At 37.7% G+C, this 23,560-nt stretch overlaps 1 protein-coding gene across 1 annotated transcript in view; it reads left to right on the forward strand.

Moving 5' to 3' along the window:
- The first annotated feature begins 1,387 nt into the window (after positions 1-1,387).
- The window catches only part of LOC139131211 (kelch-like protein 5), a 76,162-nt gene continuing 53,989 nt past the window's right edge, over positions 1,388-23,560 (forward strand). Inside the window, 2 exon segments of the mRNA XM_070697184.1 lie at positions 1,388-1,595; positions 4,549-4,749. Of these exon segments, the coding sequence (XP_070553285.1) occupies positions 1,588-1,595; positions 4,549-4,749 (209 nt within the window). The 5' untranslated portion in view covers positions 1,388-1,587.

The following is a 23,560-nucleotide window of genomic DNA, read 5'->3' on the forward strand; positions in this document are numbered from 1 at the left end:
AATGCCAAAAACTACAATTTCTTAGGTAACTTAGAGGGGTCTATTGTAAATCAATAGATTATATTGTACCCTGATCTAGAAAATGAAATATTCCTGTGTATGTGTCAGCAGATTAAAGTATGTGAATTTGTACAAATTTGTAAGACTTCATTGAATTTTGCACTGAAAAAAAGTGGAACTTTCACATAAAGGAACACAGTACACTTTGGTAATTTTGACTTGACCGAATCAATCACCAAGCATTGAAATGGTATTAGTAATATTTTCAAAGACCATATGGATAAGTAACAGGAATCCAAAACATTTTACCAGATGGTATGTATTTTTAATAAAATGCAAAAAGATGCAGCTAATGTGGCTGTAAGTTGTTTTTGAGGTGTAGGACTGTTTCTGTGAGGTTCCAGTATTTTGTGTGGTTTTTCAGTGTTGGTACAACTACCGTACATGCACGATAACACAGCTCTTTGTGTGGTCGCAGCCTTCCTGCCTGGGCGCTAATTGGATGAAGTGGTTTGTGGTCCCTTGCATTCCGTGACTGGTGACCCTGAACTGAAATTCTGCAGCAATTTCTCCGTTTTGACAGCCGGGTAATCTTTCTAAGTGTATTATCAGTTCATTGTTAAGGCTCAGTTGGAAAAGTATGGACAGTAATTGCAGTTTCTTCAAACCAACCGGCACGCAAGGCAAGTTAAACTGCCAGGTGTGCGAAATTTATTGAAATCTTCCCCAGTCTAACATCAAACACTTTATACCACAAATTGCATGTGTTTATCATCAAGTTTTGCTATGCTATTACTATCACTAATAAAATTCCACATATGGAATTTTCGTCCCACATGTACATTTTGTAATTGTATCGAAGTTAAGTATTGTGTACATGTACATGTACCCAATGACAATATCAGGGTCCTTGTCTATTTAATTTTGAGCATTCAAATAAATTGGGCTGTACATTAAGGCATAAAGACTGATGGTAATTTAAATGCTGTCTCGTAAAGGATGATCCAATCGGGCATCGGGGAAAAACTTCTGAGTCTTGGCCGACATCACCTAACATACACGCCTGACCCTGAGGCATCGTTTGGTACTTCAGCTAGTAAAGATGGATCATGGAAAATGCCAAGTGTCTGGAGACTCTGTTGAGCTGCTGAATTGCATTAATTCTAAGCCTAAATCACCAGGGAAGAGTTCTAGTAGTAGACTTGTTGTCGGTACCAAAGTGCCAGTTACACCATTTGGCTTTTCAGTTCATTCATCCTGAACGGAGTTCCAGACCTATTCACTTGCCAGCTCTAAATGAAGTTGCTATAAAAACAACAAAAAAGTTATATAACTCTGTTTTTCCACCCCTTTTTTGGAATCATGTTTTATTCATGAGATGTTTTTGACCCATGGCATTGCAGTTATTCCGGGTACAGCGCAGTCTGCACCACACATACATGTAAATGTCATTGGGTACTGATGTACACGGTGCAACATACGGGATCCACAAGTCACCTGTAAAATTTTCAGACTGGTTCGATCTTCAGCAGTTGTCGTTATCAGCTTCAAATCCCCCACTTCAGTTGAATCTACCGGTACAGCTGAATGATTAGGTGAGACAATGCAATGCACAAAAACCTCTTGTGATTTTGCATGTTACTAATTGTCAACCGGTGCAGACAAGCTAATTTGCCGATTGAGTCCCGACAAGAGCGGTTGTTTCTTCATTTGTTTACATGCATCATTTACTGTAAAGTGATCAGGTACGGAATCTCACCAAAGTGAAAAAAAACCCTAATGAATAGTTTGATAGTTTGAAAAATCATTTTAGAGTACATAAAGGTGTTTTTTTTTCAACTTTTGACTTTTCTTTGTGTGATGGAAAGAAAAACAGGAAATGGGAGACAGGTAATTACCATAGTATTACGTGGTAGAATTATGTAAATTACAACAGGACATGGCATAGCATACTTTGGTAAACACATTTTGTGTGTCTGGTTACACTTTATCCGTAAACCTTGAGAGTGAGTCCATTTTTAATATAGCATATACAGTAGGGGTGCACAGTTTAGTTTGTAATTCTGCCAAATCTATAGGGTTTATCATAAACCATAGAAAGAATCATTTGGAAGAGAACCTATGGGTGGTTTTCAGATGGTCAGCAGATTCTGAAGTGAACCGCATAGCTACATCTCTTTCACCCATGCAGAATTCTGTTAAATGTCTGGTAAGTGTCGTAGTGGTCATCAAAGGGAGACTAAGGTCATCGGGTGTATATGAAATGGCTTGTTTCCGCCTATGTTACAAAGTTCCAGTGATAACATTTTATGATACAGTAATCTCAAATATAGCCATCAAATGATAAAATACAGGTATCCATATTTTTATACTTTTTGGATTTACACAACGTACAAGCTCTGGTAGACCTTGCAATAGTTTGCAGAATTCTGGCTATAAACCAAACCTTGAACAGCATTCACAGAAAATTATGAGAGAATATTTCATAACCAATATTGTTTATTTTCCTAACGTGCCTGTCCAATCCAGACAACTTTGCATGGGATCAGTTAAATGCCCCAAATTATTTCTGGCCCTTTCATAATTTGTGGTGGTGTATGCCTTTTTAATGCAACTTTATTTTTTCTTTCCTGCCTCGCAATCTACAGAGCTGATGACAAAAACAGATTTAACATTTGTCCAAGTTGGAAACTGTCAGTCGGGAAAAGCTTGACACATCCACTTAGATTATCTCAATGGCAATGCCATGCATGCAAGGTCCTGATCGAAACAAGAAATCTTTTTGTCTAAAAACAAACCTTACATGTAAGTCTAGAATCTAGCCAGTTAATGGTTTGATACTGGTAAGATTCTAGACCTAGACTACTATGCAGCATGCTTTACACTATTTCATTTGTCTTGAATCTCGTTGCCTGATGTAACCAGGCTTTGAAATAATTTTTTTTGCCAACATGCCCACGGTGTATGTCTGGTTTTGCATTGCATGCAAATTCTTCCCAGTGTACTTGTATGTATACGCTGAAAGGGTTGTATAGTTTTGTATTCCTAGTCATCTTCTCTATCATTCCTTGCAAGTTCATTCTTCTCTGTCTTCTTGGATCAAATGACCATGTTCATAGGTATTCTTGATGTTTTGCCATCTTTGCTCAAAGTTCAGTTGCAGGGCATAGGTACATGTAGCCAACTTTAAGACATGTACACATGTATATCGTACTTCTATGTCTGGCCCACAGACATCACTTTTCATTCAATTTTTTTCTTGGCACTTTCAATGAAACGTTGAATATGTTAAAAACGTGCAGGTCAAAACGGTCCAAGCATGATTATATTTAGAATGTTCAGGTCCAGGTATTCTGTATTACAGCAATTTCAACACACACGGTGTGCACATTGGTCTGGCAATCATATGCCCACACCAACGTAACAAAATTTCAGGACTTGCATTCGTCATGCGCTTGAGGATTTCAAGCCCTGCTGTACACTACATCATACATGTACTAGGACCCATTGATAATCAAGAGCCACTGCAATACCGACCCTCTCCCTCCCTTCCAAAATGAAATGGTATAGTCCAACATAATATGAAAAAAGTCTCCTTTATAATATTTTGGCAAATCAATGACGCCAGCCCTGCTTAGACTGAAACCAAACAGATTCTTGGATTGAGACTTTCCGACTGCTGCCTTGGCCAGCCAGACACATTACTGCAACAATGACTTTGCCATTTGGCAGTTGCTCCTCCATACTTTCAGCTTGGAATGCAATTCAGGGATCCAAATAATCTCACTAGGTCATACAATAACATGTCATCAAACATTCCCATTAAGTATAATTAAGTGTATATTATTCCACAAGGTTTTGTTTCTCTATAGGTCTTCTGTCGGGAAGCAGCTGTGCCTGTTATTATAAGATATATTAATCTAGACTTGGGAATACTGTAGTTTCATATGTATCGAGCATCGTACTTTCTAGGGTACAGTGCACTTGTTCAGCTCACTTCATAAATGATTGAGAGTAAAAAAAAAAGTGTAACATTGGTGATAACCTATGACCTCCCCTGAAGGTCAGACGTCATGCTGTTGAGCTTCCTGTGCCTGGAAAATGTATACAAACACAGAAAGTAAAAAGGGGAAAACCGACCGGGGAGCGGGAAAGATTGTCATTGGTGGATGAGCATCGTATGGTGATTTCTTGGAGAGATAGGAACTGTTGGTGGTGGAATTGATACAGAGCTGAGGAGATTATTGTTGGCGATGGAAGGTCCAGTTTCCTAGCTAGATGTTTATGTCACTTGAAGAATACCACACTTTGTTCATCGGACAGTATGCCTGGCTGTGCTAGGTTTCAATACGCAGATGTATTGCCAAGTCTGAGCAGCTTGTCTCTGTCACTCTCCGTCTGTTTTCCTGTTTCCCCTTCCGCGCTTTCTGTTGTATAGCTCGCTCTCTCTCTCTCTCGCTGTTTTATTTTTTATTTTTTTATTTATCAATACTGCATGGGACTTCACCGACATTCATTCCGAGAACTTCTGTTCACTAAATTTGATAGCCTGCAAGAGTTCAAGTTCATGCCTAAGTCGAAGAAAGCCAGCAACCCGAAGAGGAAGTCCGCCGTTGTCGACCATTCAGTGGCCTCCCTGGACCACGGGCATGGTGGTGGTGGTGGAAGTGGTGCAACCATAGTCCCCCTGCTCAACACAAACCGCCACAGTACGGGCTCAAGTCTTCTGGACGCAGCATGTGACTTCAGGTAACCTTGGAAAGGGAAAATTTTATATTTTGGTTCACTTATAAGTCTCATTTATCGGTGTACATTCCTCTCTCCTTTCCCTCTTCAATCCGCTGCTCATCCTGGCTGGGAACCAGATAATCTTTTCTGGTTCTGGTCCGTGTTCCTGTCATTGTATAGACTCCTGGTGTAACCTCCTGGTGTAACCGTATTAATTTGGACTCCTAGATTCATAGTCAGGAACTCACGACTCCAAGTTGTTTTTTGTTTGCTAGTGTATTATCCTCATCAACAGATGATGTTTCCCATTCACTGTGTTTTTGAACTTCTGTACTTTCGAGATCTACAGCATATACCGGTATGCTAAATAGCCCATGTTCATAATGTGAAAGTACATGTGAAACTTACAGTAAGTCTGGTAACTGTATGGTTTATTATGGGCTCTGTAAGCCCTCAATGATTTCATAACGGATGAATAGATTCTAGGCATATAAATCGTCGGAATATGCAGAACTGAAGATCAAATTTGAGAACCTCATTCTGTGCTGTTGGCATAACACTAATCACTAAAGCATAATCAATGCTACTGTAGGTAACAGAACCTCTGAAAAAATCATTTCATATACTGAGTTTTTTGAAAGAATTTTTGTCCCAGGCATTCAAAAAACAAATGTTTGGAGTCAGCACCACTTTCGTTGTACATGTGCATGTGTGTGAGCTTGGAAATAATTAATTTTATCTGAGCTACAGTCTCCTTCTCTTGTGTCATCTGTCACATTAGTGGTAACTATGGTAACCTGTCTCCACAGTTCTGACTTCAGATCTTCCTCTCAGCAGTAATGTCATCACTGAAATTTTTTAAAGATTAAATGTTACCTTTTTAATGTATCTTAATGTGTCTCATACTGTTCTTCTCAGACAAAGACTAAAGAGATTGATTCATGTTGCCATGACAACTGTCTGGCATAGATGTTCTTTTCAACCTTTTGCTTGTCTGTAGCAAAGTTGTAGTGTATACTGGTATATTGTAGAGAGCTTGAATGTGCATTTTCAGTGTTCTTGATATCATCAACAGTACATTTGTTCTCTGGAATGCTAAATGGTGAGTTTTCGTTAGACCTGTCTGATATACTGCCGCTGCATAGCACTATCATGAGAGCAAGATTGATGTATCACTCTATTCAGATTCGTCAAGGGAGGGATGGGAAAGTAACACGATGCATTTAGATACAAAATTCTGGGTAGTTTTTGCTCACGTGTTCACACACGTGAGCATATGTCACAGCGATGTCTGTCTGTCTGTCTGTCTGTGTGTCCGTGTGTGTCTGTCTGTCTGTCTGTCTGTCTGTCTGTCTGTCTGTCTGTTGGTCCGATATCTCAAAAACGGCTGATCAGATCAGAATCAAATCTGGTAAATAGATTCAGTTAGCAAATGGCAAGAACTGATTAGTTTTTGGTGGGTCTGTCTTGCATACTTTTTGCTCATTTGCATAATTAATGATTTTAGAAAAAATATACATTATACATTATAAATTATACATTAAAAATGACTGCACACAATTTGACGAGATTTGCTACAAATGTTGATCACACCAAAATATATCAGTAGTGGGAACCATTAAGGGGTGACATGAAAGATAGTTGCTAGTTTGCATATTTAATGAACTTTCCTAATTAGGGATATATATCTGATTTGACTTGATCAAAATTGACCAAACTTGGTATGTATATTGAAGATACTATAATTTAACATTCTTGAAAGTCATCAAGCATTTTAACTTCACCCAATTCCTAATTTGCATATTAAATGAACTTTGCTAATAAGGGATATATATTTGAATTGACTGGACCAAAGTTGATGAAACTTGCTACATGTATTGAAGCTACTATGATACAACATTCTTGAAAGTCATTAAGCATTTTTACTGCAGCCAATTCCGAATTTGCATATTTAATGAACTTTCCTAATTAGGGATATATATCTGAATTAACTTGATTGCAGTTGTTGAAACTTGCTATATACATCAAAGATACTTTCATATAACATTATTGAAAGTCAAAAGACATTTTTACTTCAGCCAATTCCTAATTTGCATATTAAATTAATTTTCATAATTAGGGATATATATCTGAACTGACGATCAAAATTGATGAAACATACTATGTACATTAATGACACTATAATACAATATTATTGAAAGTATTTTATTAAGCATTTTCTCTTCAGCCAATTTCTAATTTGCATATTTAATGAACTTTCCTAATTAGGGATATATATCTGAATTGACTTGACCAAAGTTGACAAAACTTGCTACATATATTGAAGATACTATGATACAACATTATTGGAAGTCATTAAGCATTTTAACTGCAGCCAATACCTTATTTGCATATTTAATGAACTTCGCTAATTAGGGATATATATTTGAATTGACTGCACCAAAATTGATGAAACTTGCTACATGTATTGAAGCTACTATGATACAACATTTTTGGAAGTCATTAAAGATTTTTACTTCAGCCAATTCCTAATTTACATATTTAATGAACTTTGCTTATTAGGGATATATACTGGGATTTACTTGATCAAAGTTGGCAAAATATGCTATGTACATTGATGATTATACCAGGTTAAAACAATATCAAAAGTCATTTCACATTTTCATGTCAGCTAATTTATAATTTGCATATCTAATGAGCTTTCACAGTTCGGCATATATGGCTTGAATGACTTGGCCAAGGGTAATTACACTTGCTATATAAAGTGGTGATACAATGACAGAAGTCAAAGAACTTTAATATTTTTATTTCAGCTAATTACATATTTGTATACTTCATGAACTTTTAGAATTAATCAGCGGTGAATATTGTTCATTATACTGATCATATTACTTTCAATGAAGTTGCAAACATGTGGCAAAGGTTCAAATTTACATATAATGCAATATATAATGAAACGTGAGCATTTTCAGTTCATATCTGGTTGAATGCTTGGGGTAGGTTTCAGGAACAGTATAGCAAGTACATGTACCGTACAGCCAAGTGACAGAGCAGGTTCTGGACTCAGAATGCTTAAACTCTGCATCCATGGCGACAGGATTTTTTACAGCCTTCATTTAACTACACCCCCCCCCACCCCACCCAGCACGTTTTAATTTTTTTCTCACATTTGCATACATTTTCACTGAATTGGATTCCATGTGAAGCCTCAAAGTTACAGCAGTATTTTGACACGTGGTGCCACACTGCGTGTATTGTATGTGACATTAGCAGTCCAGTAATGTAGCACTACATGCATCTCTCACTAGGAATCACCCACAGACCATAGTTGTTGCTGAAAAATTATACATACATGTAAGGTCAGTTTTTAATGTCCTCCCGGCAGAAAGCTCAAAGACAATGATTTACTGATACTCTTAGTAGTATGTAAATTATATGAGCACTCTGAAATTTATTTGGCCATTTTGTGGTCTAGCAAATTCCAAATATCATAACAAATTGTGTTTGCAAAGCTGATGCTTGGTACTTAAACATGCTTCAGGGAGGAAAAAAGTATCATTAAAACAAAATTTATGAATATTAGGTAATATCAAAAGTGATTGCTGTCATCCCTTTAAAATTGTTATGACTTCTAGCAATTGTAACCCAGTAATTTATCAGTTGTTGCTGATGTAGAAATAAACAAATTTGCCCATTTGGAATTTTCAAGAATGTTGCCATGACAACACCAGGAAAGTTGCAGAGATTTTATCATTATATTCATGTCAAAGCTACAGTCCTGTCTAGCATAATTTCATAATACACCTTTCAAATTATATTATGGATTCATGTTTTGTTGAAAAATGCCAGCTTGGTGATTCCAGAACATCTTACTGAACCAATCCGTAACATCCAATGAGAAGAAGACTGAAATATTCAAACGTGTGTAGGAGGTGCTCCACTACCTCTGACCGTAACTATTACTGAATTGAGGTGCAAGTGTTGAATATATCCATTCTCTGGCAAAAGTTGTGTTGGAACTACTTGGAGTCAGTGGAGTATCCATGCATGCCAGAATCTTTCCGTCTTCTGAAGAAGTGGAACAGTAAATATCTGTGATCAGTGTCTCTACATTGACAGTGGAGTTTTCAGTCTGAGTGTCTGGATTAAACTTGAGTACACACCAAAACTGGGCATGGCAGTCATTAAACATGCAGTGGTATCCCACTTTGTGCAATGTGTTATTGCTGGGCAGTGGGTGTGTCCAATGCAGTGCCTGAAAGCTGGAAAGATGATCTCATATACATGTACCTTGGGTGTGGGCCATCTTCTCTTCTGGAAATATTTACAAAATTTGCAAGGGGGGTAGCCACTGTATATTTTTCCATCTTCTAATTTATCTGCAAAATGATTTCTTAATGTTGTTTAGAATGAGCACACTGCACTCCGTGTTTATATACTCAAAAGCAAGCTATTTCACTTTCTATATGGCACACGAATGTTGACACATTGTACCCCAATAAAGTTTTTACATAAAAGGCTCTCTGATCTGAGTACATTTACTATCAGGAAAAAAGATTCAGATAGGCCATACTGTACACATGCGGGACTTTTATTACTTTAATATGTTTGTCCACAAAAGTATCTGTTGATATTAGATGAACATCAACAAAGCAAATTAATTAGTTGTCCATGTTCTATTTGTGTCTTGACTCTATAATAACAGGAAATATTGACTGAGAAACAATATGTAGTGTTCTTTTTCCTCTCATCGTACATGCTGTGTAGTCATATGTATCCAGTACATGAATATTCATGAGGAAACAGTATAGTAATGGTTTAAAGAGAATTAAAAATTTTGTGTGCCACATCTGTTTTCTTGCCGAGAAAATCGGAGCAATAAGAGCTCTGTGGCCTTACAACTATCATTTAGTAAGTGAAGGGACAATCAGCATACAAGGCAGCGTTAAAATATGGGCATTCCTTGTCTGAAATACATGTACATGTCCATTGTACGTCAAAGAGCAATGTAAAATTTATCCTACGTCAGCTCTCAAATTACTAAAAGATAGCAATAGATTTACTAGGTAGGCTATAATTAGGCTGTTTTATAGAAATTCATTTATTTTTATATCACTACATTCCAGTGATCTCCCCAGGATTTTCTGATAGAGTGGCGGCTAATTTGCATAACAATAAATGTAATTGTTATGGTAATGAGTTTCTATTGTTTACCAAAATTATAGAGTGGCGGCCACCACTCTATAATAGCTCTGGGAGAACACTGCTACATTCCAGAAAGGAACTTGTTTGGTACTTGGTACCTTGGTAGAATGTAGTCTGTATGCACATCTTCAATAGGCTACGATTGAATGTCATTTTGTTAAAAAGTTACAAATGAACAAGAATTGGTTGTAAATGTGGTTTGGGAGATACTGTATAATATGTTTGCATTTTCGACATGGAATTATCTGTCCATTTTGCAGCATTTTTGCAGCATGCTCAATATTCCAAGCAGCAGCAGAGTGGAGGGTATTTTAGCCTAGATTCCTTTTCCGTCCGCTTGCCTCTGTACCTCTGTCCCCACTACCGTCTAGTCTCGTGAGCAGTATTTCGAGCTGGAGTTGTAAAAACTGCTCATTTGAATGTCAATGGTCACCAACTGAGACCATGACGTCACCAGCGTTCCTTTCAAAGTCAATCACTGAAAATGACCCTCTCATGATTGGCCTATGACTTGGTTTGGCAGAACTAATTAATATGATGTCAAATATGTTAATTGTGTTGACACTGCATCCGTTCATTTCACATGGAAAATTATTGAAAAGCAGGATTGCCAAGTCAGCATCCTTCCTTGCCATCTACCGGTATTGTATCATCACTGGTCAGGAAGAACCATATCATTTACAATTTACAGTACAGGAAGGATACCATTGTTTGCTTTGTTGAGTATCCCCCCAACTCAAACATTCAAGCACGGGCGTTTCCAGGACTTTTGCACTGTTATAAATAAAAAAAGACAGTTTACTGATCTACTTCTAAAATCATGTTTAAATGCCCAATATCTGTGTTGTCAACTCAGTTAAAGCTAGTCTGGCAGAGACCCTGCAATTCGCGTTCTTCCGTGTTGGAACACGCGCGCCCTTCAGAGACGCGACACGAATCTCAGGGTCTCGACGTTCTTGCAAGCGACCGGTCGGATTTCTGCCTGATCCGGGTACTTTAAAGAACTCCACACACCCGTTAATCAAAACAAAAATGACAAGTAGCATAGCCAAATAAAATGAAAACTGAAAAATAAAAACATACCACGTATATAGGTCTACCGGCTACTAGTATATATTCTCTCCGCCCAGTTAGATAGGTGTTTCTTTTGACGACACTACCCTTATGAATATTCATACCCTTGCAAAAACCGACAGTCGCTGTGTGTGGCAGCGCGTGCTCACAGCTGCAGCTGCACAGCGTAGTCTTTGTATGCAGGCCCATCGTGGGCGCGCACAAAACAAGGCACAGTGACTGTGGAGAGTCTAAGTTAAAGCTAGTGTAGAGTCTGTCAGACATTTTTGGCATCAGTATAGTTTTGGGCACCGAAACACTGCAGAGATCCCGGACATGTACATGTATGTACCATGTGCCAGTATGTAATCATGTCATGTCCATATGATACTGCTCACAATGGAATCTTTGTCAAAAGCCTTGGCTTATTGTTTGTTGAAAATATTAAAGATTGCACACAATGCATTATAATATGTTGTTAATGCTACCGTACTTTGTATTTCAACATATATGGAGACTTTTTGGAGTTACAGAGAAAATGTGCTATTTTGACAAACAAATACAGTAATATAATCAAAAATTACAGTTCTTGCACCGTTCAGTATGTATGATGAAATGTGATGTTGGTGTTTCAAGACATCGGATAGATAGTAGAAGCAGTTAAAAATGTATCACTACTAGGAATTTTTTACATCTGGATCTGTGCTGGCACTTGGTTTTCATATTGCATGCAGCGTTATGGATGTCATGCTCTCTGTTTGAGGTGAATTTTTAATAATGAGAACACAGCCCTTGGGGGATTTCATGGCCTGACATACACATTATAAGTAGCTTCCTCTTGTTCAAATGTTCCATGCGATAAGCGAGCACCAATCTCTTCGATCTGAAATGGCAGCGACTGACAGCCTGATCGCTCCAGGGAACGGATATTACTGTAGCTATGAGAGTGGTGATTGTCATGTTTCTCACAGCTGTACACATGTGCACGGCCCTTTCTGCAATCTTCCGATATTATTTAGGTCGGTGTAGCTAAGCATTAATGTTTAAAAGTGTGAGAAATGGATAGCCGGTGAAGAGGGAGTCGGCGCGGAAGTTGTGAACCATGGTGTATGATGGAAAACACCTGTAGGTGTAACGAGCTGAAGTTCATGCTGTGACCAAATTTTCCTTCCTATAATAAAGCTTAGAATGTATCTGGTTAATATTAATAATCATAACACAAGCCTAAACTCTGTTGACTGTCCAATGGAGATTTTCTTGTTAGAGAAAAAAAACAGCCTCTCATTCACAGAATCAGCTAGCTCTTGATCACCCCTATTCTACAGTGTACAGGTCTGAATTCTCCATTAAAAGTAACATTGTTGAAGCAAACTTAAATAGGTTAATGGGTGAGCCATGATTTGTGCAGGTGATTTTACTTAAAATATTTTTGCCCCTATCAGTGAACTTCAGTGTATAAAGGTCTGAACTCCCCTTGAAGACAACAATCTTGAACCTAACCCTATAAAACTGGTAAACATATTCTGCACAGGTGATTTCATTCAAAATATTTCTGTGAATTACATACAGTACTCATAGGTACAGCTCTCTCAGCATGGATTCTGTTAAATCGGATATTTATCATTTCTCGCATGACCAGTCTCCTCTGCATGGGGGTATTTTCCCTAATCACAGAAACACAGAAAGTCTCCCATGATGCCATGGCCTCGTCTGTCTGTCTGTCCACTTCTACTTATTTCCATATCTTGCTCCCCAGGAGTGCCTGGCAAATTTAAAAACAATAACCCCAGCACCTGTTATCTGCAAGGAGATATCAACTTTTACCAGTATGTTGGGAACAAAAATATCAGAAAGGTTGTTAGATTTGCCTGCAGGAGGGCTGACTATATTTATCCACTTCTCCTCTGTGGCAATGCACGGAGCACGTTTGCTGCCTCGTGATAATGTGTTTTCCGGTCGTGAGGTGACATTTTACTGAAGGCTGTGGAGAGAACACAGCCAGATGGCTCGGTGAAATCAGATCTACAGTTTAACATATCATTCCTGATTATCAACTGCGCGTAGATGAAAACATTTTTTTAATGTCTGCAAGTCTGAAATGTTTTACAGGGTGACCTGGTGTGGTGTTAGATCCCTAAAGAAAACACAGGCCTGCTCTTACAAAATGGCAGATGCCATTGAATTTCATAAAGACATATTTCATAGAGACATATTTCATGAAGTCAGGATAAGTTTCTATATGTACAATATCTTCAAAGCATTTATAGTGTGTTCATGACAGGCTTCTCTGCAAGGGATTTTTTAGGGGTGGGTCACCCCCTCGGTATTTTTGAGCAATCTATGTTATTAACCACACAAAAGAATACATTTTCACAACACAGGTATATGCAAATTATGCATTGTAATGTAAATGGCACCTTTCTGAGTTTCAAATCTGTGGAGAACACTGCCTGGTCTCTCTATTTCATAACCCTTTGAGCAATTGGAGCAACAACAGTCCAAGCTACTGATAATACATATAATTGTTAAGGCCGCAATAGCTGCTAATTTTATGCATTATTTTCATGATTTTATTTTCAAACCAAAGTTGGTTCGTGTAAATGTGTTAATTGAAGGACGTGCATTGCAGTATCACTGCTCGCTGATTCGGACCATGCCTACACGTTTTAACAGGCTTAATAATAACGGGTGCCACACCCATAGAATGGCACCACCAAAGGAAAATACAAAAAATAGTATTTCCTGCACATACACATCGTGATCAAACCAGAAACAAGCATGATGCCATTTACTTTTTGCACAACACACGATGGCCAACATTTTGTTGTTTTAATCTTTATTTTCTCTGTCATATGATTAGTTTTTGAAAATGGCGGGAAATCTAAAATGACGTTAAAACCTCTGAATTTACATGCCACTTTTGACAGTCATGGCAGCGTTATACACTTATTTAGTCTCTCATGGGTCTTATTCAAATAAAACTCTTGGAAAACTAAGGATATTTTGAGATCGGTTTGCCAAACATTTGCAGCTATTGGGGCTTTAAACTGTCCTCACCAATCAGCTATGTACCTATTTTGATCAATCAAAAAGCCCACAATTGAGATATACCGTACGCAACCAATGATGTTTGTGACTGATGACACTGAAATTGCATGGCATGGCAGCTTACATTGAAAATTCATTAGTGTTGGTAAATTAGCTGTTGTTCCTACCAGTTGCTCTGTGCATGCATCAGGTGCACGAATTGTAGTATTGTTGTGTCGTGCTTATTTTCAAATTGTAGGTACCTTAATACCAGCACATGCAGTTATGATCAATATACACGTCAACAGAAGTGCACAAATAGACACATCAGTCGCATTTACAGATTGCATGAGATAGTTGCAGGAGTTAGGTAAATTAATTGTGGTGGCTCTGCGTGGCAGGGCTGTGTTACTGGCTATAGCATACATGTAGGCCTATGGTGGGTGGCCTATAGCTAGTAACACGCAGCCCTGCTGCACAGAGCTAGAACTGTGGTTGCTGATCTGCAGATCTGTAAAAATTGGCTTGTAAATGCTAGGCTTAGCGACTGCACAGTGTCTACTGCCATCCCATACACAATGGGACAGATTTCAGAGACTGAGCAGTACATAAAATACTTTAACCATCAAGGCAATGTGTACAAGTGTGGAACTTGTCAGCTCCATCCACTCAACTAGGAATAGGATTCAACCAAAAACTTTTGGTCGGATGGAGGCATCCCTGTACATGCACATGGTTATTTTATGGTGTGGATCAAATGCTAGTAATTGATATACAGAAATTAGTAATTTCTCATTAAAACGCATTGTCTAATAGTCATCTTTGTTGTTGTTATGGACACCCTATTGTTTGTATATTTGCTGATCATTTTTGTATGGACAGCCCATCCATAGATCTTTCAGTATAGATTTGGTATTTGTCTTTGCAAGAGTTTTCCAGAAATAATACCAGCACATGTATCTCAGATAGCATTTTGCTTGTTGTGCCAGCTGGGTTGTGAGTTACCGATATCGGCAGTGAACAAAAAAGAAAGATTACATCTGATGTTTATTTCTCGCTCACTTTGTGTGGTCCCTGTCTACGAGTGTGTGGTGAATAACTCCACCAACCGCTACGGTATGTTTGGGTAAGTGCAAACGGCCGAGAGTGGGAATCCAGTATCTGCTTACATCATGCACGGTGTGTGTACGTTTTCAAGTTGTGATCACCGTGGTTGAGTTCATTGACTCAAAAACTCCACGGAATGTTGGTTGGCACATTGTGGGAATGCCTAGGTCATATTTTCTAATTTTCTGGATGTCTGCTCTTCCATGCATTGAGGCATTCACTTACACCCGTGGCCACTTTAGTGTTGATTAAGCCTGTCTGGTGCAAGCAGAAATTCTGTTTGTATAAACGAAACGAAGTGGTGGTCGGTGTAATAAATGTAAGGTTCACTATCGGCACCCCACTGTTAGGATTGAGATAACGTTCTACTAAAATGTCTCGCCTGCCCAATTCAAATCGATCGCAGCATGCACTGCACTGTAGACACGCTGTAAGTCTGCACTCCGACTATGAACATCAATAACAACGGTCGTGAATATCATACGGCAACTTGATTGTTCAAAATATAAGACATTGTGGTGGCAATTTGGCATCCAGCGAGGTACCACAAGGAGATACAAAAAACAAGCAAGCGACCGTTTTAAGATAAGCGTGGAGGGAGCCAGAAAAGTTTGGAAGAGATATACATGTATCAGGACAGGTTCCCTTCAACCGGGATAGAAAAAGTGTCGTTCATATGGTTACACACATGTGAATACATGTACATGTAAAATGCTACCCCGACTGTACTTTACTCTTACCTTTTCTCTCGTACCAAGTAAATTGGAGTACGTTTATTCACGGTTTGTAGGAAAGAAACATGGCTGAGTGCAAGTGAATGTTTATTTCGAAAGTTTTTGCAGTCAAGACGGGCGATGTCTGTAATTTAATTGCAAACATTTTCTCAGTGGCATTTTCTCAATTCCCGCGTCTGAACAAAGTCTGAACACGACACTTGCGATGCACGCTGTAGTATCGTTGGTATTCATTCAATGCAATATTGAAATCGACACAAATGTGTGATGTTCTGTAACACTGACTGCATTTGAAACACATGAGTTTTACCTGAAACTGAATACTGATAGGGCAAATGCTGTGGTCAACATCATTTGTATACAGTGTATTTTATAATCACTCCGTAATTTCAGGCTAATCGGCGTGTCCATGGGGTACCGATAGTAGGATCATTATCACCACTGATACAGGGTAAAGTAACCGTTTTATCACCCTTCTGCAGACAGAATTTCTGTTTGCACCAGACAGGCTTGATCAACACTAAAGTGGCCACGGGTGTATTCATTCACTGTGAGAGTCAAGATTGCATGTATCGATCTACCGATAAGAGGGCGGTTAGAACTAATTGCATTTTGTAGATTTGTACCGTGAACCTCTCTTATAGTTGAGTTGTTGATATGGTTTATCTGACCACTGAGAACGGAACACACATGTTGCATTTAGCCACACAAGCATTCTTGTACATGTTCACTTTTCATTGCCCACTCTGCCCTTGAAAATGAATAGATATAAAATAATGCAGACCATTGTTGTAATAATGTAATATAAATAACAATATGATATTATCATAGTATAGTATATAATAAGCAATAAAGCACACCCAGCAACAGTATACCACAAGATTTCATGACAAATATTTCATGAGCAATAGCAAGTGTATATATGAAGTGAACTGGTCAAAATCTCGTGGTATACCGTCACTGGGTGTGATTTATTGCTATTATATCATAATAGTATTATATTGAAATTCTAGCATGGAATGTCAAAAAAAGATTTTTGCTCTAGCCAAAAGCTCACGCGTGCACCAGCCGTGGTATATCACAAATATACCAAGGTTTTTTTCACGTCTCAACCAACCAGATCGCTGTATTTGCGCCATCAATATACTGGTATATGATATAATATTACAATATAATATAATGTATTTAAGTAAGAAAGCATCCTGAGCGATGGTATACCATTGCTAGGGTGCTTAATTGCTATTATATCATAACAGAATATTGAAATTCTGGGATGAAACGTCAAAAAGGATCTTTGCACCTGCCAACTATAGCATATCATGAATATACCAGAGTTCTTTTCACATTTCGACCAATCACATCGCTGCCTTTGTACCATCAATATACTGGCATGATATATGTATATTAGTATATTGACGGCACAAATAAAGTGATCTGATCAGTTGAGATGTGAAAATAACTGTGCTATATTCATGATATAGCACAGTTGTAACACACACAAGGTCTTATCTAGTGAAAATTTCCTTTTGTAACATTTAGCGCCAGAATTTCAATATTATGATATAATATCAATAACCACCCTAACAATGGGTATATCACTTTGTTTTGACCAGTTCACTCCATTGCTGTTGCTTGTGCTTACTGTAGATGTTGTAAACTGGTCAAATTCCCGTGGTTACCATCGCTGGGTGTGGTTTATTGCTTGAATATAATATAATGTATTAAGTATACCAGTAATATAATATAATATGATGTAATATGTAGTATGTTAAATTACAATTTATACCGATACAATAGCTGTCACATGACTTGTCGCTTATCGAAATGACCACAGCAGTGTCTCAGTTTCAGTACTTGAATCTCTGAATGTCGCTTCTGCTTGAAAATTTTGGGAGGATTCGGTTCTGATTAAGGGGGCCTATGATAAATTATGCAAATTTAAATTATGCAAATTAAGATTTTCCACAGTATTAGGAAATTAGGGTTAGATAGTAAGCTTGCATCTCTTTACTGTGGCTACAGATAGTGGATTACATCAACTGTATGATGTTACATCATAGACAGTAATGAAGTGCAATGCTACTATAAATACTCTATATGTAATTAATAATCTCAAACATCATTGAAGGATGACGTGGTGGTTTGTGATTATTTGAGGTTGGGTTTTGATTAGATTTTTATTAGATGGGGTATTGGTGCAATCGCACGTCTTGGAGAAAACACTTATGAACATGCAATATATCTCTTTAATAATAAATTACACGTCAGAAACCTATTCTCAGACTTAAAATTTGACAAAGTTTACATGTACCAGTAATGCACATACTGGTGGCATTAATGACTTCAGTATAGTATTTACGTAGAGGAATATTTGATAATCTAATATAGTTTTGCATTAAATTAACATTTTAAAAGAAATAATTAGTTTTACCTGTATGTATGTGAAAACTGTGAACTTGATGGTAGTACCACTACATGCATGTTTCTATTTTGGAAAAATATTGGATTGTTTGGTTGTTTCGGTTTGAACAAGTACATGTAGCTGGGCAGAACAGTTGGGTGGTCTGCCCCATTCCCTGGTACATGTGAAGAACACTTCTTGCTACATTCCTCACAATCCTTGTTCAGAACTTTGAAATCACTTCAATTGCACTTGCTGCACATTGCAATAAATTAAGGGCTGACTCTCTGACCAGCTGACATTGGGCGCATAAAACACTGATGTTACGCTATTTCCAATCCATTTTGTAGAATTGCACCAAGTCGTTGTGTGTTAAAGAAGTTGTGTTCTTTTAGGGCCAGATTTGCCACAGTCGTAAAATATGTAATGTTGTATTACTTGACATATCAGTGTAGAATATATAGAACCTCATGTCATGGATGTCTAGAGAGTGAAACTGTTTTTATATGGCTATAAAATGAAATCCTGTGGCACAGCCTTTTTATGTTGTGTGGTAATGTAAATTTTCTGTCCTCATCTGCCAGGAAAACTCACTTGCAGGGAATTTGATTTCTGGGTCATAAATCCTTTAAATTGTGTTCCTTTTAATAGGTACAATCACTTTTGGATATGGAAAATTTTCCACCTTATTTATGTGCATTTGTCATTCAATGGCATACAGAGTTTTCATTTTGAAATAAAATGTTCATTTCTGTGTATACAGTAGAAAAGACGGCCAGCATTGTTTCGGTACATATACGTGATGAATCTGATTATAATTACATTCAAATCTAACAACCCACAAGCTTTGACACTTTCAAAGGAAAATTTTCTGATATTTGCTCAATACAAAGCTGTACTTGTATTGACCAGAGCTAGACTCTACCCCTTATTAGCGATAGTGTGTGCAGACTATACCAGCTTTCTCTGATTTTAAGCACCGAGAGTACATAGCCCAACTCAGCAAGCTTGTCTGTGTATTGGCCATAAGGTTGTTTGTAGCCATACCGTTGAGGGCTCATTATTGAAGGTCAGAGATTGAAAGCTTCAGTGTAGGGAGCCATGCATGGACTGTGAGAGTCTGTGTGGAGAGCATTGTGAATTTTAGCCTTCAAACCCCACAGAGTGAACTATCAGTCTTGGATTTTGACTCTGCCTGTATGATAACAACAAGTGATTGAATGATTTGATTAGTAAATGACTCAGTATCGATGGTGCATAGTCATGACAACAGATTTTTGTCTCATGTCTGACACAGCACAAATGACACTCGTACCAATACATCCTAGGAACAGGCCATATTTTATAAAATGCTCAAATTATCATCTCCAGCGTTGTAACTCGATCATTTGCCAATTGCATTTGTTGTAAGAGGAGATTTAATGTTTAGATAACTTTTCTAGTGATATTACATATCTATTCTTCTATGATTCTGAAGAAATTCATCTCAAGTAAAACATATGGCAGAGTTTAAACAGAAAAACCAATTTGCACATACAAAATTTTGCAATGCACAGGTAACTAAAATTATGCCTTTGATGAAAGTATAAAATTCAAAACTGGTTTGAATTTATTAATTACCAGTATGTGCATTAAAATATTTAGGTGGGTCTTCTTTTATGTCGGGGATGTGTCACTGACATCTTTGGTCCTGATGAACTCTACCTTTTGTTGCATTGCTTCCCTGTAGTAGAACAGAGCATACCGGTCGAGCTTTAAACGGGAAATTACAGGACCATGGGCGCACAATAGGGGGATTACTAATGATACAGCCATTTGCATACACTGGGCGGGAGTTTTTGAATTCTCATAGCATTGCTTTGACTGTATGATAAATTTGAAAAATCATGATGGGCACTTTTGTGACATATGCAAAGAGGGGTCAAATGGTCGTACAAGGAACTCATTTTGAAACATACGCATTCTCCGACAAAAAAACGGAACAGATTTTCAGTATATTTTGACTCAAATTTAGTCGCTATATATTCACAGACAATATATGCAAGATTCAACAACAATGAATGCCTGAAACAGGGCAATATTATGGGATTCTGGGACCAAACACGGCACGGCCCATCAGGAGCGTGGCCTTTTTAACATTTGCATTGATTTACGATAATCCGGCTTTTGTAGGGGAAGTTCTGCGTAACTATCCAATGTATAATCCTGTGCAATTGGTTTTTCATCACCATCAATTGGTAATATAATCCTACTCTCAGGTGTCACTAGTGTGCTGCTCTCGGTGGTTACATTTCTGTTCCTGGAGCGAATGTTTTGGTTGGTACCCACGTGATGCTTTCTCCATCATAAAGGAAAGTGCTAATAATCTCAAATTTCGTCACGATGCCTTGTCTTCCAGGCTGTTAGCAGGCTCAATAGCAGGAACAGGGAAACAGGATTGAATTATTATCGTAAGATTGGTCAGAAATTCAGCTACATGTCTGTGGGAGTTTTGAAATGTATATCCTACAACAGATATCATCAATATGTCACATACCTTATAGGATTTGAACAATACTTAGCAGTACATTACCTCAGCTCAAGTGCATTTTTGCAACTCTACATGTAACTCCAGGGCATGAAAGATTTTTAATACACATTCTCTGTGAAGCAAAGTCATAAAAGACTTTTAATATACATTCTCTATTATGTCCAGGTCGTAAAAATCTTTTGAAATATGGTACATGGTGACATTACTGTACTAGAATACTTAATTATCGCATAGTAGAACATTATGAGCACGTGCCCTACGTACACTCCATTGTTGGCCTGTTTCATACATTTTGAAAGAAAGAAATTTAGTATTGTTGAAGTAGTTTAAAGGGAGGGGGGTCATAGGAACTGGACCTGCACGACTTTCTAGTTCAAGTATACAAACAATGTTTGTCATGTACGACATATACCGGTAGATGCATCACATCAAGACTGCAGCTTCATTTAAATTTTACAATGTATATTTAATGTCAAGCCTGTTTTAACTTTCACCAATCGCCAACATACCTTGGATACAGTGTTTACATCGGTTTATGGGTCGTTGAGGGCAGCCCCCTCTCTTTAATTTTACTTAAACTTTCAAGTTTACACAGCTATATGTTCGTAGTATATGTCTCTTTGAGAAAGGACCCGACATTGAGTATACCGGCAGTGGTTGCAGCTACGTAATTTCTATACATTGTCTATCATTTTATTTCATACATTTGTTCAATTCCAGTAGATAGTAAAAGAATTACAGCTATCTTGTCAGAGATTAGTTAATTGCCTGTATGCTTGTGATTGTTGAGTTCATCAGAGAGGCCTTCAACAGCCTCTGATTGGCTCTCTTCAAAAGAGAGTGACAATCCCAGGGTGGCTCTCCCATAGAAAGGTGTAAGGGTATGTGTCACCTGAATGGGTCACTTTTTTCACCTTTTTTCACAAAAATCGCGAAACATGGGCCGATTTATAATCTGAGAAAATCCTAAGCATGGGTCGATAACAAAGCAAATGTCCCATGCTTTAGGAAATACCTTCACATGCGACAGAATAAAGGTGAAAATTGAGCAAATTTGTCAAGCAAATCCCTAACAATGGGTCATATTTTTGGAACATAAATGGTTAGATGTTTTTGACTTCACCCCTAAGTAGGACAGCACACCCCAATATGAAAATGTCACGAGTACCCCTCCCAGAGTAACAATTTGATGGCAATTGTAACATTGGAAACAAGTACCACTGGAAGAGACAAACAAACAACTTGAAGTATTACAGAATGTGTATAGACTGTAGTGTTGGTGAGTCGGGTTCAAGGGATCACCAAAAACTGCATTCAAACTTCCTTGGGGGCTTCATTGGTACTTTTGTATGCAATTTTTATCCAGAAAATAATATTATATGATTAGATGTCTGTTTCTGGAACAAATATATGTACAGCTTTGTACCCATGTACATAGTAATTGTGTTGGTGAATGTGTTTTCGAGATTATTAATTGAATTTGTTGACAGATCGGTTAATTAATTGATTGATTGATTTATAAATTTCATATCTCTTTCATCATAAGAAAGAATACAATCTTGTGTTGGTGAATGTGTCCTTGAGATTATTAATTGAATTTGTTGACAGATTGATTGATTGATTGATTGATTGATTTATAAATTTCATATCTCTTTCATCATAAGAAAGAATACAATCTTGTGTTGGTGAATGTGTCCTTGAGATTATTGATTGAATGTATCAACAGATTTCGTTCTTTCTGTATTTTTTCTTGCCTTCTTTATTTATCAATTAATTTATTTGTAAATTTCATATACCTCTTTTGGCAAGAGAAAGACAACACAATCCATCTTTCTCCCACGTTCCCCACCAACAGAATACCGATGAAATATGCTTTTTGTTGAAACAGTACTGCTTTATCTTCATTTACTTGAAGATTTTGTAGACGCAAAAAGAACTAGATGAGGGAATCGCACTGATCTGCAATTTGTGGGTCAGCCGAACATTGCCTCCTGAAAATGAAATCAGGGCTAGCAGTCTGAATCACTCATTTGTAATCTGTTCAGCGTCTGTGTATTGGTACAGTAGTCAATCCCAAACAATACATGGTCAGTCCGTAATAGCCACTTTGATGGGATTGCAAATTGCTTTCTCTAATTGAATGTTTTCCCTTCTTTCAGATTCTTTTTGCTTCTCAGTGCTCTGCACTCTCTTCCTAGGGGCTAGTGGCTGTACAAACTTTTGGTGATATATTTTTTGCTACTCGCTTCCCCACTCATACACACATTATTCAGCTTGTCAAGACAGCGTCTATATGTGTAAATTGTATTGTTTCTGTTTACATTTGAATTTTAGTCCATAGTAGAATTCATATGTCAACAATAACAATGCAGTCTACAGGTATACAAGCTGAGTTGACACCTGGATACTGTGTATCTTCAACATGCTTTAGGGAGTGGAACAAGAAACTGTAGTTGACATTAAAAACGAAAATAGTGGAAAAAAGAAATCATCTAAATTTACAGCCATTGGCCCTTTAACATGATGATACATTAGTCTAGTGCAGTGATGGAATCCATTGTATCTGTATCATCAAGTCAGACTACCGGTACTTTGCCAAGAGGACATGATGCATTGAGCAATGAACAAATATTTCTCATCCATGTCTTGCTACTGAGATTTTGTGACAAGATTGTCTACTGGTATGTACCGGTATAATGGAGTGCATAATCCCCTACTGTTCACTGACTTATTTATTCATAGCTGATGGATGTAGTAATCTTTTGATGTGTTTTT

This window comes from Ptychodera flava, chromosome 4 (assembly GCF_041260155.1).
Source record: "Ptychodera flava strain L36383 chromosome 4, AS_Pfla_20210202, whole genome shotgun sequence".
Lineage (NCBI taxonomy): Eukaryota > Metazoa > Hemichordata > Enteropneusta > Ptychoderidae > Ptychodera > Ptychodera flava.